This window comes from Pavona decussata, unplaced genomic scaffold, assembly GCF_977016875.1.
Source record: "Pavona decussata unplaced genomic scaffold, jaPavDecu1.1 SCAFFOLD_261, whole genome shotgun sequence".
NCBI lineage: Eukaryota > Metazoa > Cnidaria > Anthozoa > Scleractinia > Agariciidae > Pavona > Pavona decussata.
In genome coordinates this window covers 1,027,501-1,046,652 of record NW_028145664.1, presented here as the reverse complement: position 1 = coordinate 1,046,652, position 19,152 = coordinate 1,027,501, and the positions used below count along the sequence as shown (strand labels likewise).

The 19,152-nt window shown below is 36.1% G+C and overlaps 2 protein-coding genes and 1 long non-coding RNA gene across 4 annotated transcripts in view; 1 reads left to right on the top strand and 2 right to left on the bottom strand.

Moving 5' to 3' along the window:
• Positions 1–994: 994 nt before the first annotated feature.
• Positions 995–19,152, bottom strand: part of LOC146456094 (transitional endoplasmic reticulum ATPase) — a 94,457-nt gene continuing 76,299 nt past the window's right edge. Inside the window, exons 24-25 of one of the 2 annotated variants that reach the window (XM_085093536.1) lie at positions 2,417–2,500; positions 995–1,238 (exon numbers count right to left, since the gene is read on the bottom strand). In XM_085093536.1, coding sequence (XP_084949662.1) covers positions 1,236–1,238; positions 2,417–2,500 — 87 coding nt within the window. In that variant the 3' untranslated portion in view covers positions 995–1,235. The remainder of the gene's footprint in view (positions 1,239–2,416; positions 2,501–19,152) is intronic. The other variant, XM_085093537.1, reaches the window with a different exon arrangement.
• On the top strand, positions 10,078–13,112 carry LOC146456097 (uncharacterized). The gene has a single exon (XM_085093533.1). The coding sequence runs from the start codon at positions 10,363–10,365 to the stop codon at positions 13,000–13,002; it is 2,640 nt and encodes an 879-aa protein (XP_084949659.1). The 5' UTR covers positions 10,078–10,362; the 3' UTR covers positions 13,003–13,112.
• Positions 15,862–19,152, bottom strand: part of LOC146456096 (uncharacterized) — a 12,060-nt gene continuing 8,769 nt past the window's right edge. Inside the window, exon 3 of the long non-coding RNA XR_014858879.1 lies at positions 15,862–16,051. This is a non-coding gene — a long non-coding RNA (uncharacterized LOC146456096). The remainder of the gene's footprint in view (positions 16,052–19,152) is intronic.

Sequence of the window (19,152 nt, the reverse complement as noted above, 5' to 3'; positions counted from 1 at the left end):
TTTCTTAATTGGTTGAGAAAAGATAACATCGGCCTAAGGGAGGTGACGTCATCAGGCTATTCTTCGGAGCAGCCACGAACCGAGATCCGATTATACCGGAAATTGACCTGCATTCACTCTCTTTCAGTAGTAATGGCGGACGACGTCGGGAAATAAAGACTTGGAACGTTTGTTAGGATTCGTTATGGTAGAATACAGAGTTCTTTCCACTTTCGTTTCTCGGCGTCTGAACACTGACCTCAAGGATTTTACGTTCGATTTGTGGAAGAAACGTGGAACTATGAAAACAGTCAAGATTTGCTCAGGTAACATCGACCTACGGGAGGTTAACATCGACCTAAAGGAGGTTAACATCGGCCTACGGAAGGTTAACATCGACCTAAGGGAGGTACGTTTTATAGCACCACGTTTGTATCGTATGTGTTATACTGGCACAATCGTACACATGGAAAGCTTATTTGCAAGCATTAAAACTTACAATCTTGCAGGAGCTTTTCTAATCATTGACCTGAGTGCCATTTCATTAATTTTATTACCAACTCATAACATCCACCTACAGGAGGTTAACATCTACCTAAGGGAGGTACAGTGGCTTACAGTGTTTATTTTATAACTTGTGTATTATAAAAGTCAATTCATAGACATAGAAGCTTACTCTCGAGCAGGGAAACTTGGGATCATAAGGAGCTTTTCTATCATTGACTTGAATTTCATAAATATTTTCATTTTTACCAACTCATAACATCCGCCTATAGGAGGTAAACATCTACCTAACGGAGGTTATGGTATTATAATAAGGAAGGATGGACTTGAAGAAAGCTTACGAATCTTAAGGGGCTTTTGCATTTCGTGTACATGCCATTTTAGATTAAATTTATTTAAGATTGTAAGTTTTAATGCTTGCAAATAAGCTTTCCATGTGTACGATTGTGCCAGTATAACACATACGATACAAACGTGGTGCTATAAAACGTACCTCCCTTAGGTCGATGTTAACCTTCCGTAGGCCGATGTTGACCTCCTTTAGGTCAATGTTAACCTCCCGTAGGTCGATGTTACCTGAGCAAATCTTGACTGTTTTCATAGTTTCACGTTTCTTCCACAAATCGAACATAAAATCCTTGAGGTCAGTGTTCAGACGCCGAGAAACGAAAGTGGAAAGAACTCTGTATTCTACCATAACGAATCCTAACAAACGTTCGAAGTCTTTATGTCCCCGACGTCGTCCGCCATTACTACTGAAAGAGAGTGAATGCAGGTCAATTTCCGGTATAATCGGATCTCGGTTCGTGGCTGCTAGGCTGCTCCGAAGAATAACCTGATGACGTCACCTCCCTTAGGCCGATGTTATCTTTTCTCAACCGGGAGCCTCTGCCAGAAACCACGCCCAATATGGCTGCGATCCGGGGGAGTCATTTTGTAACTAGGGTGCTGTGCGTACTTATGTCATGAAAATGGCGGGTGTTTGTGAAATTGTCATGTTGTGAGACGTGGGAGATATACTCACGAAAACTTACCTACATGCTTAGAAATCGGGGAAAGTTTGTTTATCTCATGATGACTGTTTAGAAAACGCTTTTATTTTTTTATTTTTCTCAGCGAGCCTGCTGGAAACATTGGTTAACTTTTAATTGTGGATTAGCGTTAATCGGCTTTCAAACAACCGGACCCAGCGTTAGTTTTTAAAAGGTTTCTCTAAAGGGCTCAGGGGCCAGGCCTTTTGAGAGATGTTGAAGATGGAAGAGGGTTATCAGGGAGATGAGGATTACTGTGAAGCAGACACCAGTCGGTCTGGATTTGGATAGCATTTGTTTAGGAGAAGTGCTGTGGGATGAAGAGCTAATTTCTCCACCCACACTAGCATAATAGGCCTTTTCCGAGTTACCTTGAACCTCATTACGAAAGCGAGACTTTGTGCATAGTTTTTATTATGAAAATAAGTTTTCATTCACATGCAAACAAAGCTAATTTTCTCATGAAAAGCTGTACACTTAACCTCGCGTTCATAATGAGGTTCAAAGAAACTCGGGAATGGCCTATTGGTGGTAAACCTTGCCCTTCTGTGAAAAGATGCGGTCAAGTTTTGTTTGTATTACAACAGTGAAGGGGGACGGTTGCTATGCTCCATCTCAGAAGCATAATGTGTAACTGTTAACCACACATATTGTTCAAAAAGTGTAGGGGACGTTGTCCCTGGTGCGGTGATCTATCTCCATCTCTGATTTCATCTGTTTTTCACATTCATGTATGGGTGGGTTGGGTGGGTGGGTGGGTGAGATCAAAATATGGACTGATAGAGGCTGCCAGTGGCGCCTGTACATGCTGACGTCCGATCTCACCCCACAGAAGAATCATACACGTGTTATGTGCGGTATATAAAATACATTACCCACCACCATTACATCCGTCCACTTACCATGTCTGAATCTGGATTTTCAGCCCTTTCTTTGTCTCTGCGGATTTCTTTCTCAATTGACTCTCTGATGGCCAGCTTACATGCCTGCAGATAACATGTTGATAAATAATGAAAAATACAACAACTAATGTGAAGTTCCAGAAAAAATCCATATACACCCCATAGAAGGTCATTGGAAATTCCTAGGGGGAGGAGGGTGGAAAACCACCAAAAAAAAAAAAAAAAACCACCTTCCATGGAGAAGTGTGCATATTTTCTGGAATTTCAAAATGGAACTAACAGAAGGAAAGCTCTTCAGCAAAACCAGGACAGCTTACAGCTAACTAATACATTATTGTATGAAAATTGAAAGAAAGGCTTTCGTTGCACCATGTGGCTAAAGTTACTCTTCTTTGTTTATTGTTTATTTCACCACACACGTTACAAAAAAGCAATTGAAATTGGGGGGGGGGGGGGGGGGTAACAACACAGTTTTCAGATATAACAATGGATGGCAGTCTCTACAAATTCAAGCTCAATTATCTCTTTGGATTCAAACAGCCCTTGCTAAGATCTGATTTTCATATAGTCATACGCCGTGCAACAATACCTTATCATTAGTAGGCACTGTTGTTAAAGGGAGGGGTTCACATTTTAGCACATGTGCATGAATCTAAATGCTTTTTACTCTTTCTTATCAACTTTATGGCCTTAAAAATCTCACTCACATGTACTTCAGTAATCACATTCTATAATTAGTCCAAGCAAAATGACTGATGACCAAAATTCACAGAAAACTCTAGTGGATTGTACTCATATTGTTGATAATGAATTTAGCGTCTTCCGTAGGATTTATTCCATGGTTGATGTGTTTACACTTATTTGCATGCAAAATAACGCAATCATATGAAAAAAATACCACCCGAGTAACCTATTCCCTTCCAAATAGTTCATAAACAACAAATTAAATTAAACAGGCTTGGGCGATAGCGAGCAAAGGCGAAAAAGTACTTTGATTCATGGACATGCGCAGAACCGTGAACCCTTCACTTTAAAAAAAACCTGAGTTTCTTGGATGCTCTTGAGATATGCAGTATCAATGTGCGTGAGTCATAACAAAAGGAAGCAGTGGCCTTGAGTGATACTGAAGGAGAAATTAAATGCTTGTCACTATAGCAGTGTTCACGACAGCCATATTGGAGGAACAGGACAATAAAAACAAAAAACCATTATTTTGCCTCAAAATAGAATATATTTCCCATAGGAAAATCATTCTTCCTTATTGGTACTTAATTTTGAGGGTCTTTAATTTTGTACTTTTAGACCTGCAAATAAAAATCCTCTCGAAATTTAATACAAATATAGAAAATTCAGATGATGTTTAGAAACATTGAAGTAAACTACATACTGAGACAACGCGTACATACAAGTTGTAATACATTTAAAAGTTAATTTTCAAATATGCGTTTTGCTTGTTACAGTTCATCTAGAAATTTTAAAAAGTTCGGACTTTTTGAAAAATAAAATGAAGTTAAGAACGCTTGAATTGCGAAATTTAATACCTTTTTAACTCGTGAATGCGCGCATGCGCAATGAACGAGTTATAGCGATAGCTGACTCTCGACTTGGTCGATCAGTCGATCAGTCGATCAGTCGATCAGTCGGTTTTGTCGTTAACTTTCGGGCGTGCGCAGTGAATGAGTTTTAAATTCAATTAGTGGAAAAAAACACGCGAACATTTGTTGTTCATGGCGCATCAGGAAATTCTTATTCAATATGTAGAGAATAATTTGACGATCATTTAGTGCAAGAATGGCGATTTTTCGTTCAATCTGAGCAAAGTTTCAAGTTTTTTCAGTTTTTCAGAAAGTCCGGGGTCGTAAACTCAATTAGTGAAAAAAAAAAAAAAACGTGAAAATTTGTTTCACGACGCGTCAGAATTCTCTCATTCATTCTGTAGAGAATAATTTGACAATCATTTTAGTGTAAGAATGGAGATTTTTCGTTGAATCTGAGCAAAGTTATAGGATTTTTTCGTTTTTTTCTACGAAGTGCGGTTTCTTTCAAGAATTAAAAATAATTTAATTGAAAAATAATTTAATTAAAAAATAATTTAATTTGTCAGTTTTCACGCGAAAGCGGAACGTGCCATGTCACGCATCATTGACGTCGTAAACAAAATTATGCAAATTTCTGGTGAAATGAACACTTTTAAGATCTTGTCAGCTTTCATAGAGGTTTCAAAGGGAAAAAATGTTTCGTTTTCGAAATTTACAACTGGTAATTTATGGGAAAGCAAAAGGACGCGGTTGATAAATAATTCTTATTTAGCAAGAGCTAGTCATATTTCATTATCGGAAGTAAATTAACTTGTTTAAAAAAAATTACGTAGTGTGGTTGTCAGTTTTCAGGGGAAAGGGGGAAAGCGGAAAGCGCCATGTCACGCATCATCATCGACGTCGTAAACAAAATTATGCAAATGTCTGGTGGGTGATGCACAGCAAAAACAGCCTACAGGTGTAGCAAGGGTTTCGAACGAGAGAAAAAGCTTTCTTCTGTTGTGGGTACTTTTTGTTGCATAATGTTCATGTACTTTACTTGAAGAAATGTAAAAATTAAAAGAATACCCCATATACGAAAATGTTCATACAGGATGTGTGATGGAACCTTTCGTATATTTCGTTACGCGGGTCTGTGCCTTGTTGGGGGAGTATTTGGCTTACATCGATCGAAATTGGAGTTTTGATGGTCCCGGTTTTTTGCCAGGATTTTTTGCGCTATGGAATGATTTACGGTGCGGTGCAGAAAGTCTGGTCATCATAAAAATTTAGTGGATCGGATGGTCGATGGGATGTATATGAAGGTGTGGTAAGCCGCTGACTATCACAGGTAAAAGGGGGCTCATTTTGACAGTATTTGAGACGTTATTCGTAGTCGGCGGATGAGGGTTATAATGTATGGAAGGAAAGTGTTGATAGCTGCTTTGCGCTTGGTATGCAGGTAAGTTTATTACACAAGAGAGATGAATTGTGAAATAATTTGTATGTTTGTTGAATGAAGCTTATTTGGTTGTGAAGGTTAGGTTGATCGAGTGTTGTTCGGGTTTAATTTTTCGTTCGTGCTCGGTTAGTACTCGTAGAAGTCACCTGACAAAGCACATGCTTTCTTGTCACAGTTCGGCATCAGTTTCGGTGGTAGGTGTTGCATGTCGTAGGAGAAATTTGTCGGAAAGGTGTTTTAGCGAAATGGATACGACTAGCGATGGATATGTTTATAGTAAGTCCCTTGTATGTTCAGGGACAGAAACACCTGATAAACCCTTTACTCGCCAGGGAGTAATTTCAAAAGGCGAGGAGATGTACCGAGTGTATGTCGAATCCCCCGCTCGCTGGGGCTATGCCATTTGTAAGGAAAGCGAGAAAGTTAGAAACAAATGGAGACAAATAAAAGCCAAATGCAAAGAAATGAGAGCCAAATGCAAACAAATCAAAGTGAAATGTGAGGAAATCAAAGGCAAATATTGTCAAATCTATGCTAAGTACGAGCGAGTCTTTGGGAAACGCAATCAGTGTTCTGAGTGGAGCTCTCCTGAGAATAGAAAGCACACCGAAAGTGAAAGCAGATTTACCGATTGGGAAACATTTCTAAACACCCCAAGGGATAACGCGGGAGGTAAAATGAAACATAGGATATGGAGGTCAAGGTATGTCTCAAGGTGTATATTGCATTCTAGAAAGAAACGTGAAAGAGAACCTTCTAGAATTCCTTATAAAAGAGTTATTAAATTATTTGGGAAGACTAGAAAGATTCGAGACGCTGTTAAATTATACTTTAAGAAACGAATTCCAAGTTCATCTAAGTTGATACAAGCGCTTGTCGGGTATAATCGTTATCGTTTGAGTGATCGCTTAGCAAGATCGAAGTCGGTGTTATCAAAAAGATATATTTTCAGGCAAAACTTTTATCTTTCTACTGTGCATGTGAGAACATCGAAGCATAAGAAGTCGCCATTATTATGTATGTTTGTTGATGCGAAAATGTTAAAGTTATTAAATCACCGTGTGGTTCAGAGTTATCCGGTATCTTGTAGAGTTATATCTCTTAGTGGTGATGTTGAAGAGAATCCAGGGCCATCATCAGCATATAGTGTTGCAGTTGGTAATACAGTTTCGCTATTAGAAACTAGGTTGTCTAGATTTGGTAGAAGTGCATTAGATGTTGGAGGAGGTGGTGATTGCTTTTTTCGAGCTGTGTCACATCAACTGTATGGCAATCCTCATTATCATCTTCATGTGCGTAACTTTGGTGTTCAGTATTTAGTGCAGAACCCTGAACAGTTTATAGAGAGTAATACTGAGTATTCATGGCAAGGATATTTGAGTAATATGTCCTGTCAGGGAACGTGGGCTGATGGAATTATAATTCAAGCGGTAGCTAATTGTTTCAATTTATCAATTTATATTGCTGAATCAAGTGAAACGTTTAATCCTGTGACTGTAATTCAAGCAACAAATGTGACAAGAGAATGTAGAAACATTTACATTGGACATATAGGTGAAACTCATTATGTGTCCACTGTAGAAAATAGGAGGTGTGACTTAAACAAGAATTGGTCTGGTGAAAATCTAGTTGAAAAAAAAGTTATTGACAAAAATGAAAAACATAGAGCTTACATGAAAGAGTACATGAAAAAGAGAAGAGCTGATGCTGAATTTAGAAAAAAGGAGAGTCAACGTGTCCTGCAAAAAAGACGTGATAATAGTGAAATAGCTAGGGAGAAAAAGACAGCAGCTGAGAAAAAAAGTACAGTGGCAAACCTACAGGTACAATACAAGAGGGAAATTGCTAAAGAATCTAAAAGAAAAAGAAAAGAACAGAACCCTGAGCATGTAAGGGAAATTGACAAAGAATCTAAAAGAAAAAGGAAAAGAGAGAATGCTGAGCATGTAAGGGAAATTGACAAAGAATCTCAAAGAAAAAGGAAAAGAGAGAATCCTGAGCATGTAAGGGAAATTGACAAAGAATCTAAAAGAAAAAGGAAAGAACAGAATCCAGAGCATGTGAGGGAAATTGCGAAACGGTCATTTAGAAAACGGAAGGCAGAAATTAATCGAAAAGATATCTTTAGAGTTGCACGTAGAGAAATAGTTGATGATTTCAATATAACTCCAGTAGCTGCTGAAATGGAATTGGAAAATGTAGAACATCAATTAGTAACAGCAACTAGTAGTGGTAAGTTGCAAGGACAGCAAAATAAGGATAATGTGATTGTTATGATAAATTTGTTTCACAATAACATTAAACGTGGTCCAGAATACATTTGTACTTGTTGTGATCAGTTGTGGTATAAGTCCTCTGTAGTGAAATGTGATAGCAGCAAGTACAATGTAGAATGTTGTCTCACTGGTTTAAGAAGTGTAGATGACGTTGAATGGATATGCAGAACATGTGACTCAAATCTAAAAAAAGGCATATTGCCCAGCTGTTCTAAAGGCAATAAAATGACATTTCCTGATAAACCTGAGTTATTAAATTTGACACCATTAGAAGAACGACTTATATCACCTCGTATTCCATTTATGCAAATCCGTGAACTACCAAGAGGTGGCCAGTTGTCTATTCATGGGAATGTTGTTAATGTACCAAGTGATGTCAATTCAACTGTTCATTCTCTGCCAAGACTTATGAATGAATCACAAACCATTCCAATAAAACTAAAAAGACGTCTCAGCTATAAGCATCATTACCAGTTTCAGAATGTTAGACCTAAGAAAGTGTTAGATGCAGCGAAATATCTTGTAGAGACAAGTGATTTATTCAAATCTGAAGGCATACAAGTTGAAAATTCATGGCTAGATAATATAAGTTTACAATGCATGAATGAAGACTGGAGTGAGTTTGTTCAAAATCCTGGCGTACTACGTAGTGATTTGCAAATAGATGATATTGTTATGAAGGAGAATTTCACACAGAGTTCATGTGAAAACAATATTTGCAGTGGTAATGTTGTTAATGCAGGCAGTGAAACAGATGATAGTGATGAATGGTGTGAAGTTGATGAACGTCCTTCAGGAGTTACAGATACACTGTTGCAGGAACCAGATGTAGTAGTAAATGCAGACAGAATTATTTCTTTTGCTCCAGGAGAAGGAAACAAACCATTAGGAATATTCATTGATAAAGATTCTGAATATCTATCATTCCCAACTATATTCTGTGGAAAACGGAGAGCTGACAATAAGGAAAGAAAAGTACCTGTATTATATAGTACAGTTTGCAAATGGGAGTTGAGGTGTCAAGATAGAAGAGTTGCAATGTCTGTTCCAAATATATTTTATAAACTCAAAAAATTGCAAATCAAACGAATTCAGGATAGTGCGTGCATTTCTCTGAGAAAGTGTAAAAAAAAGGGAAAAAAGTATACTGCAGGTGATCTGAAGTCAGAAAATTATCTTAATAAGCTTGTACATCTTGATGAAGGATTCAGAGTTTTAAAAAATCTAAGAGGTTCCCCTCCTTATTTTGAGAAATGCAAAAGAGACTTGTTTGCTATGATTCGTCAACTAGGCAAGCCTACGTGGTTTTGTTCTTTTTCAGCTGCAGAAACAAGGTGGACTCATCTTCTTAAAACTTTAGGTAAAATTGTAGAGAAAAAAGAGTACAGTGATGATGAGATCAAACAAATGACATGGGAGGAAAAATCAAATCTTATACAGAAAGATCCTGTGACTTGTGCAAGAAACTTTGATCATATGGTGCAGTTGTTTTTTCGTGACATCTTAAAGAGCAGTGTCATGCCAATAGGAGAAATAGCTGATTATTTTTACAGAGTTGAATTTCAGCAAAGAGGAAGTCCACATATTCATGGTTTATTTTGGGTAAAGGAAGCCCCAGAATATGGGAAAAGTTCAAATGAAGAAATTGCAAAATTTGTTGACAAGTATATCACTTGTCAAAAACCAGAGAATTCAAGTGAAATGGAAGATCTTGTAAATTTACAAACACACAGGCATGCAAAAACATGTAAGAAAGGAGAGCATAAGGTATGTAGATTTAACTTTCCATTGCCTCCAGTGCCAAGGACAATGATTTTGACACCTCTTGAGAACTCCTGTTTTGATGAAGAGATGCGGGATAAGATAAAAGAAAATGCTGACAAAATAAAAGAGGTTCTTGATAGCATGAAATATGGTGAAAACATTACATTTGGAGATTTTCTTAAGAAGTTACAATTAACTGAAGAAAGCTACATCTTAGCTGTAAGACACACCCTAAAGCGTGACACATTATTTTTGAAAAGAGCACCATCAGAAATAAGAATCAACTCTTATAACACTGATTTACTGAAAGCATGGCAGGCTAATATGGACATTCAATATGTGCTAGATCCTTATGCCTGTGCAACATACATACTCTCTTATATTACAAAAGGTCAACGAGGTATGAGTAGACTTCTAGAAAAAGCATGTGAAGAAGCTAAATCTGGTAATAATGATATTGCAAGTAGAGTTAGGCATATTGGAAATAAATTTCTAAATGCAGTTGAAATAAGTGCTCAAGAAGCTGTGTATCTTGTATTACAAACGCCAATGAGAAGATCTACTCGTGAATTTCAGTTTATCAGTACCTCGCCTCCAGATGAAAGGGCATTTTTGTTAAAAAAACTGGATCAGCTTAAGGAATTGCCTGACAATTCACTTGATATAGAGTCTGACAATATCATTAAACGATATCAAAGGAGACCGAAACAATTAGAAAATTTGTGTTTGGCTGACTTTGTTGCATGGTTTAATTATGTTAAAGATGAAGATACTGATGAGGGTGGTACTGCACCATCAGTCACAATAAGTGTTGATGACTTCTTACCAGAAACTAATTGTAATGACAATATTGATGATGACCCAGTAAATAGCATTAATGTCACTGACCTTGAATATAAACCCAATGAATACAAGCTGAGAGGAGGTATGAAACTTGTAAAACGAAAGAAGTCTAAAATCATCAGATCAGTTAGGTACCATAAAGATAAGGACCCAGAGAACCATTATAGAGAGCAATTAATGCTTTTTATACCTTGGCGAAATGAAAGCACTGACTTGATCAAGGATTGTCAAAGTTTCCAAGAGCGCTTTGAACAGGTTAAGGATCAAATTATAACCAATAGGGAGCAATATGAATATCATTCACAAATATTAGATAAAGCAATGGAGGAGATAAATAACACGGAATGTGAGGATTTTGATAATGTTGCTCCAAATGCAGAGCATATTAATAAACAAGACTGTGTTGTTAAAGATAAATGTAGTGAATTATTTGGTTGCTTTGAGCCTGGCAAAAATAAGCAGCATAGGGAGTATGATTTGCTTAATGACATAGGAATATTTCCAAAAAGTAATGATGAAGTGGAACTTATTACAAAGCGCATGTGTGATGATGATTATTATGGACTTGTCCGCTCTTTGAATGAAAAGCAAAGACAGTTTTTTTATCATGTGTTACATTCAGTCAAAACCAAAAATGAGCCTGTAAGATTGTTTTTAAGTGGAGGAGCAGGAGTTGGCAAAACTACGGTAACCAATGCATTATATGAAGCAATTATAAGATATCTGAATGGGATTGCAGGAGAAAATCCAGATGATATTAAGGTTATAAAAACAGCTTCCACTGGAAAGGCATCGTTTGGCATAAGAGGCAATACACTACACTCGACTTTTAAGATATCTATCAATAGAGGTTTTCAGTATTGTGCTCTGGATAGTGACAAACTGAATACCATTAGGACACAACTTAAAAAACTGAAGGTGATATTCATTGATGAGATCTCTATGGTAGGAAGTGGTTTGTTCAACTTTTTGAATTTAAGATTGCAACAAATAATGGGAACCAAAGAGCCATTTGGTGGAATAAGTGTTATAGCTGTTGGAGATCTTTTCCAGTTGAAGCCTGTTTTTGATAAGTGGATCTTTAAAAATTCTCTTATGGGCTATAATGCTTTAGCAAGTAACATTTGGACAGAGAATTTTATCCTCTTTGAGTTAACAGAAATAATGAGACAAAAGGATGATAAAGAATTTGCTAAGCTACTCAATCGCATGAGAGAGGGAAAGCATTCTAAAGATGATATAAGAATTTTGAAACAGAGACTTCTGAGAGTTAAACCTGAAGATGATCGTTATCCTATGAATGTGCCACATTTATTTTCTACGAATGACCTGGTAGAAGCTCACAACAATGCCTTATTTACCATCTCTCAAACTGATAAAGTTCAGGTCAAGGCTGTAGACATTATAATAGGGGATATTTCTGATGATCTTAAGGAACGAATAAAGCGTAGTATCCCAGATAATCCAACAAAGACAATGGGCTTATTTTCACTACTACCAATAGCCACTGGTGGAAAATATGATGTCTCAATTAATGTTGATGTGGGTGATGGACTTACTAATGGTGCAGATTGTGTAATAGAGAATATTGACTACAGAGTTGAAAATTCTACTAGACCAAGTATTATTTGGGTGTCATTTTCACATGCAGATATAGGCATAAAACAACGTAGAGAAAATTGTCATTTATACAAGGCAAACACAAATAAAAATTGGACACCAGTTTTAGAAGTAACAAGACAATTTCAAATCAATAAAAATAGTAAAGTGCAAATTCTGCGTCGCCAATTTCCTCTGAGAGCTGCTGCTGGCAAGACTATTCACCGCTCTCAAGGTGACACATTAGATGAAGTCGTTGTTGACTTTCCAGCATACAAAATAGAACACATGCATTATGTTGGCTTAAGTCGGGTAAGAAATAGTTCTGCACTGCATATTTTAAACTTAAATGAAAATAAAATAAAGGTTAGTGAGGAAGTTAAACATGAAATGAGCAGGCTAAGAACAGAAGCAAGCCTAACACCCTTAGTGGTATTACACAGTATGGAGTTTCCCCAAATGACAACAATCTTGTTTCAGAATGTTCGATCTCTTCACCTGCACATAGATGATGTGCGAAGTGATTACAACATTCAAAAAGCTGATATTAACATTTTTGTTGAAACAAAACTTTGCTTGTCAGACAGTAATGATATATATGATCTAAGGGGATTTACACTTTACAGAAATGACTTCAATTACTCTAACATAAGAAGTTGTTATGGAACTGCTGTGTACATTAAGACTGATTTGAATTGTATACAAATTCCATTAAGATTCAACTTTAATAATGTAGAAATTACTGTTATGGTTTTAAGGCATCCAATTCCAAACACTTATGTTGTTGGTATCTACCGATCGAAAACAATTGTTACAATTTCACAATTAATTGATGCCCTTAGTCACCTTCATGATGCAGTTTTGACAGAGGCTAGAGGACCTATTATCTTGCTTGGGGATTTCAATGTTAATTTAATGCAGAATACTACAGAAGTAAGGGCTCTCCAAAAATACCTGATAACAGACAAAGGATACACACAATTGATTCATCAGTATACGACTGACTACCAAACACAAATAGATCATATTTATACTAATGTACCACAACTTGTACAATCTTCAGGTACATTAGAGTCATACTACAGTGATCATAAGCCTGTTTTTGTTTCCCTTAAAGGTGTGTGAATATACATTGTTTTTCACACTCAACTTTACAATTTGAAACATTGAATAATATGAGACATTAAACTGTCTTAGCTAAAAGGTAAGTTTTTGATGATACTGTACTTACTAATTTGAATGTACTGTATTGAATAAGCCTTTAAATCACAGAGGAAACAAATTTGTTAATACTTTGCAGAGACAAAGAATATTTTCATCTTTTTAATTAATCTACAAACTCAAAGTTAACTCATTTCCAGAATTTACCTAATGCAACAATATATTTCAAGGGGAAAAAGTAACTGTCAATATTAATTTTCTAAGGGTAAGGAAGGAATGTCTATGTGACATTTCTTTCTACCCTTTGTGCAAGCAAAATTTAACTTGTACACAATTTTAGGTAAGTTGTTGATTTTTAATTTTTAGGGGAAGGGTGGGAAACAAACAAAATAATGGTAACTCTTTCAGTTGCAGTTATACAAAGTGTTGTTATTTAAACTCTAACACATTACTTTTGTTGTTGTGTATTGTAGGTGGAACATTTTATGCTGTGGTGTACGTGACTTTATTGTATGACACTTGTGATAGAGCTACAAACTTACCATTACTGATGAGCATGTGTTATGGTCTTTTCTGTGTCAATGGTGAAGCAGAAATAAGATTGCATCATTCAAAACAAAATGGACACTATGGATACTACCAACTATTTTATTGGAGTTCAAGTTAAAGACAGTGGATGACAGTAACGTAGTAACAATACTCCTGGCAAGACTATATTTTTATGTGTGGTATTTTCAGGAAATCTGCTGAATGTTGAAAAGCTTAAGTGACAATTGGCAAGATGAGAAGTCATTATCAACATTCATGGAAGTAATATGAAAATTGCAACACATCAAACAAACATGCAGTAAAATGAACAATTAACCAAACAATAAATGGTGACTGGAGGGATATTACAAGTATATCAAGTTTACTGTGGTTTGTTACAGTAACAGCAAGTGGCTGTCTGTAGCGTTACACTGAAGTAAATGCATGGAATGAAGGGTGACATGTTACTGAAAGAAAACATGTTTGCACATGGATGACTTGAGCAAGTTGAATTTACGTTTAAACATCTATATATCAATATTTCGGAGATTAGAAGACTGTTTTTATATAATTTTAACTGTTCATAGTTATAATAATAATAATAATAATAATAATAATAATAATAATAATAATAATATGTTAACGTAAAAAACAGTGCAGGTGTTGAATTCTGCATATTGGTTGGTCTAGATCTATCACAAGTGATAATTAATGATTATCATATTTAGCATTTGCAGTTATGTTTTACTTTGTAAACAAGAAAGCCATAAAGGCTTTAATAAGTAGCCTTATTTATTCTCACTGGTGTACCTTGTAGAATTTATTTCTGAACAACCTTTTGCCTGGCACAATTGCGCTTATTATTTGAATGTCATGTCTCACCGAAATATTAGTTAGGAAGTAGATATTGAACATTTCATTTATGAACAATATAAATTAGCCACCATAAAGAGAATTATTTAATGCTATTTTGAGTGTTGAAGGCCTTCATGATAATGAATCAGAGAATGATGGCTCTGAACAACAAATCTTCTGTTTTAAATTTCATTATGCTGAAAATTGCAAAATCACTCTCCTACAAGAATGAAGTTTTCATGAGAAGCAAAAACAAAATACTTGACAAATTGTACAATAAGATAATCTAAAGTATTTATTACGTTGATGATCGAGATTGTTTTTACATATAATTTGTGGACTAGTGTACAATCATTTTCCAAAATAAAATTGATCAGTGGATTTAAATGGATTTCTTCAGTACTGTTTGTGATCCACCGGTCACCAAAATAAAGTCTAAATGTAGGAAGCTATCATTTTCCAAAGGTACACTGCAAAGTTATCATCATTATAAAAATGTTTGCTAGTTGGTAACTGATAATAGACAGTTGTAACTGAGTGTTGTGTAAGAAATTTTGTTTTCTTGTTTATGCAGTGTGCCCATATCTTTGATAGATGAGTATACTAAGGAATTCTATAAAACTGGATTTTACTGCTTTCCTTTTAGTTAAGCAGTTAGAAGGACAACAGAAAGCATTTTTATGCATGTTGCTGAATCTACCTTTTATCAGCCATTGTAATGTGACTTGGACCACTTTCCTGCAAGGTGCAAAGGATTATGAGAAATTTGAAAATACAGAGATATTTCATATGTTGTTTGTTTATTTTGTGTCTTGTTAAAATATTTGTTATCTGATCGATATAGTTTTCTAAATGTATAATGCACAGCCTAGACGTTTTCAGCAATAAATGAGCTTTATTTAGTTCAATCATTGAAGTGTAATTTCATGGACTATAATTAATGGGATGAACTTTCAGTTTAGTTTAAGTGTCATATATGTATAAAAATAAGTGTACAGCTATAGTGTCCATCACTAGCATTTGCTTCTCTGTTGAAATTCAGTGCAGTGAGAAAATCTGTACACCTACAGTCAATTTCTAATAATTTCAATGTTCACTAAATTGAAGCTCATGTTAACTCAAATCATAATTAATTTCTCCTGGCCTTCTATCGTATATTTACTGTAATTTTACACTTAGCAAATCAAGTCTTCAATAAGTTGTACCTCAACTAACTGAAAGCAATTTTGGTTTCCCTTAAGGTCATTTTGTAAATTTTCCACATGACAACTTAAATAATATTTGTCTTTAAAATTTACTAAGTTTCAGAACAACTTTCTGGTCTTCTTTTTCTACTTTACTTTGTTCTATTTTCATTTGATTTTTCTGTGATTCAATTTAATTAAAAATGATTTGGAGCAGGCAAAAAAACAGGCACAATTTACCATGTTGGATGTTTATTTTGTATCTCAACAGTTATTTACAGTAATATGGCCCACTAGATCTTATTTTGAAGTGCATAAAGTGGGTTTTTCAAAAGGAAAGTAAATTTTATTAGAGAGCTTGCACTTTTATGAAAAATTATGTTAAATTAACAAGAATTAACAGAAAATGATCCCTCTTCTGTCAGCAACATTTCTTGAAAATTGGGCTGAAATAGAAGAAATCTCAAATTAGTTCCTGTAAAATTCTGAAAGTAATTGCCCCTCCCCATCCCACAGCATTTTGGACAGTTTATGTATCCCCACCTTGAGGTATTTAAAGAGCTTATGTGTCTTCACTCCAAGGAATTTGCCATTCTTTTTTTTTTTTTTTTTAAAGGCTAATGCCTGGGTGTGTGTGTGGGGGGGGGGGGGGGGGATGGGCACTTACGGAGTTGACTGATGCAGTAATACATTTCTCAAAAGTCCCCGTAACTTAAAGGGCGCAGTAAGTGTGTTTGGCGATAAATATTTCTTAATAGAAGAGAATACTACTACTTTGAGTACTAAATATTTCAATCTTATAATCAATGTGATGAAAACATTGGCTAAAAACCATGTGTGCAATGAGTGCTTTATTGAGGAAAAAAACATTTTAAAATCTACTTATTGGCTGCAGAAAGTTATGAGGACTTTCGAGAAGTTGGATTTATTAGATGGGGAGATTTTGTCATCTTGCCCTTTTAATGTTGGTTCACAAAATTGGGTAGAAGAATTGCGGAAAACAATATTGAGAGCGGGGAGGAAAACAGCAGAGGTACATTTTAAGTTTGGTTCGATGTGAAGTGTCACAACTAAACTACACTAGAACTGTGTTCAGAAAGGATGTTAAGTGTGCGGTGTTTAAAAATATCACATCGAGATAAATGGAGCATTTTTCCGCGCCGTGGAGGGTAATTGCTATGATAATGTTCCCTTTTAAATTTACGAAATTGCTAGTTGTTTTTATAGTAGCTGAAAACGATTTGGACGTAAGCGAGCTGCTTTTGTAGTTTTCACGGCATTCTTTGATGTTTTCTTCCTGTATGATATTCCGTGACTTGTGAGTTGCTGAAATCTGTGGCTGTAAATATAAATTTCAGTGTCAAAATGTCTACAGAAAGTGAAAACAGTAAAATTTGTTAATTATTCGAAAAACACGATCTGCTATAAGGTATGCATGTACAATTGATTATATGTATATTCTAGCCACAGTCGACGTCAGCCGTTTCAATACCGCAGGTTGGTATTTTTACATCAATCTTCGTAACATGTTACAAAGTTATGACTTTTGGAAATAGGTCTTCCCTAGGTTCTTAAAGCTGGTGTGGTTAAATACAGCAAGTGGAGGTGAAATACAAACTATATTTTTCTATATTTTGCTATTGTTATATAAAATACGTAGCATACGAAATCAACAATTTTGGCGTCACGGGGTCTGGATTACAGTCAACCCAAGTCACGCGTGCACAGAATGAAATGAACATTCGAATTTCTCTTTGTAATGTCCGACGTGTGAATGGAATGTTCGACATTTCTCTACAAATCGTTTTAAAAAGACACATTAACTGAAAAAAAGATTCAAAATACTTGAGAAACAATTGTTATTCTTGAAATATTCAATTTTGCAATGTAAAGAAAAATGCATAGCTTTATCCTGTCAATAAGCTAGGGAAATTTATGCCGGGACTCTGAAATCTCGTTGGCGATGTTCAAAACTGACATGTAAATTTCAAAACTCTGTTCAAATTTCAAAAATACCGTTCACATGTGACCTGGGTTGACCGTAATAGTGACCAGCACGACGAATGTGGTCAAACAGAGCAAGTGGAAGTGAAATGCAAACTATATTTTTCTATATTTTGCTGTTCTTATATAAAACTACGTACATATGAAATCAACAACTTTGGCGTCACGGGGTCTGCATTAATAGTCAATAGCACGACATGGTATTAATGTGGTGAAAAAAAAAACCATCTTGCAAAATTATGACTTTTGAAAAAAAGTTCTTCACGGAGTTCTTGAAGCGAGTGTGGTCAAATTCAGCTACAAACTAGAACAAATACTCAATAAGCAAAATGTCCCAATGAAACGATAGAAATCAGACTTGGTAGTTCCGGTGAACACGAGTCACTATGTATTAATTAAGTTAAAGGCTGGTTTCCATATGATCGCAGATGGCAATAAGGTCTGCGATCCTGCAATCGTGACCGCAGACGATCGCAGAAGATAGAACCATGTTCTATCTAAAGGCTGGTTTCCATATGATCGCGGATCGCAGATCGCAAACAATCGCAATTGATCGCAGACGATCGCAGGAGATAGAACATGGTTCTATCTTCTGCGATTGTCTGCGATCACGATCGCAGGATCGCAGACGATCGCAGAAGTAGTTTCAATATGATCGCAGACGATCGCAGACCTTATTGCGATCTGCGATCTGCGATCATATGGAAACCAGCCTTTAGATAGAACATGGTTCTATCTTCTGCGATCGTCTGCGATCACGATCGCAGGATCGCAGACGATCGCAGACCTTATTGCGATCTGCGATCATATGGAAACCAGCCTTAAAAAACAAAACAGTATTTCTTTTGTAACGTTGAAGGTCACTATACTTCAAACGCAACGAAATTCTCCCAGAACAATCTCAATGAAATAAAAGCAACGAGTTTAATACTAATCTGTAACCATTATGCGCCGATCAACTCGAAACTTCAACATCCCCCCCCCCCCGGGCAAACCCCGGGCATTTGAACTTTTGAAGATTGGATCGTTCAAATTCCCGCCCCCTCGGGCCAAAATGGTGTTCAAATGCCCCTCCTAAAGAACAATCGTTGTCGGCTCCTGTCATGAGTTACTACAAAAACCACAACTTTAACATTGAAACTAATGATTGGAAATTGAATTTATTAAGTCGGACAATGTCAATCAGCAAGCGTAAGCTGCTCTAACACCGAAACACGGCGAAGGTTGTTTAACGAGAAATACATAATAACATATTTAAAATGAGTTAGCCGGCTACGTAGACTGTTCGAGTAGCAGGGTATTCTGCAGTTTAAGCCAAAGTAGCGGTTTTTCATTCGACAATGTTTTTTTTTTCTTTAACTGTTCACTGCTGTTTTATGGCTATTCTAAAAAGAGGGGAGAGGAACGGTTTAGGGAGGAGGGAGAGACGGCCAAAAAAGATAGGGAGGAGGGAGAAAGGAAGCAAAAAAATAGGGAGACGGGAGAACCAGCATAAAAAGGGAGGACGGAGAATCTTCTTTAAATAAATGTGGCATGAATGTTT

What these genes read in the sequence shown, in the direction of transcription:
- LOC146456097 (XM_085093533.1), top strand. Translation starts at nt 10,363, where the DNA reads ATGAAACTTGTAAAACGAAAGAAGTCTAAAATCATCAGATCAGTTAGG.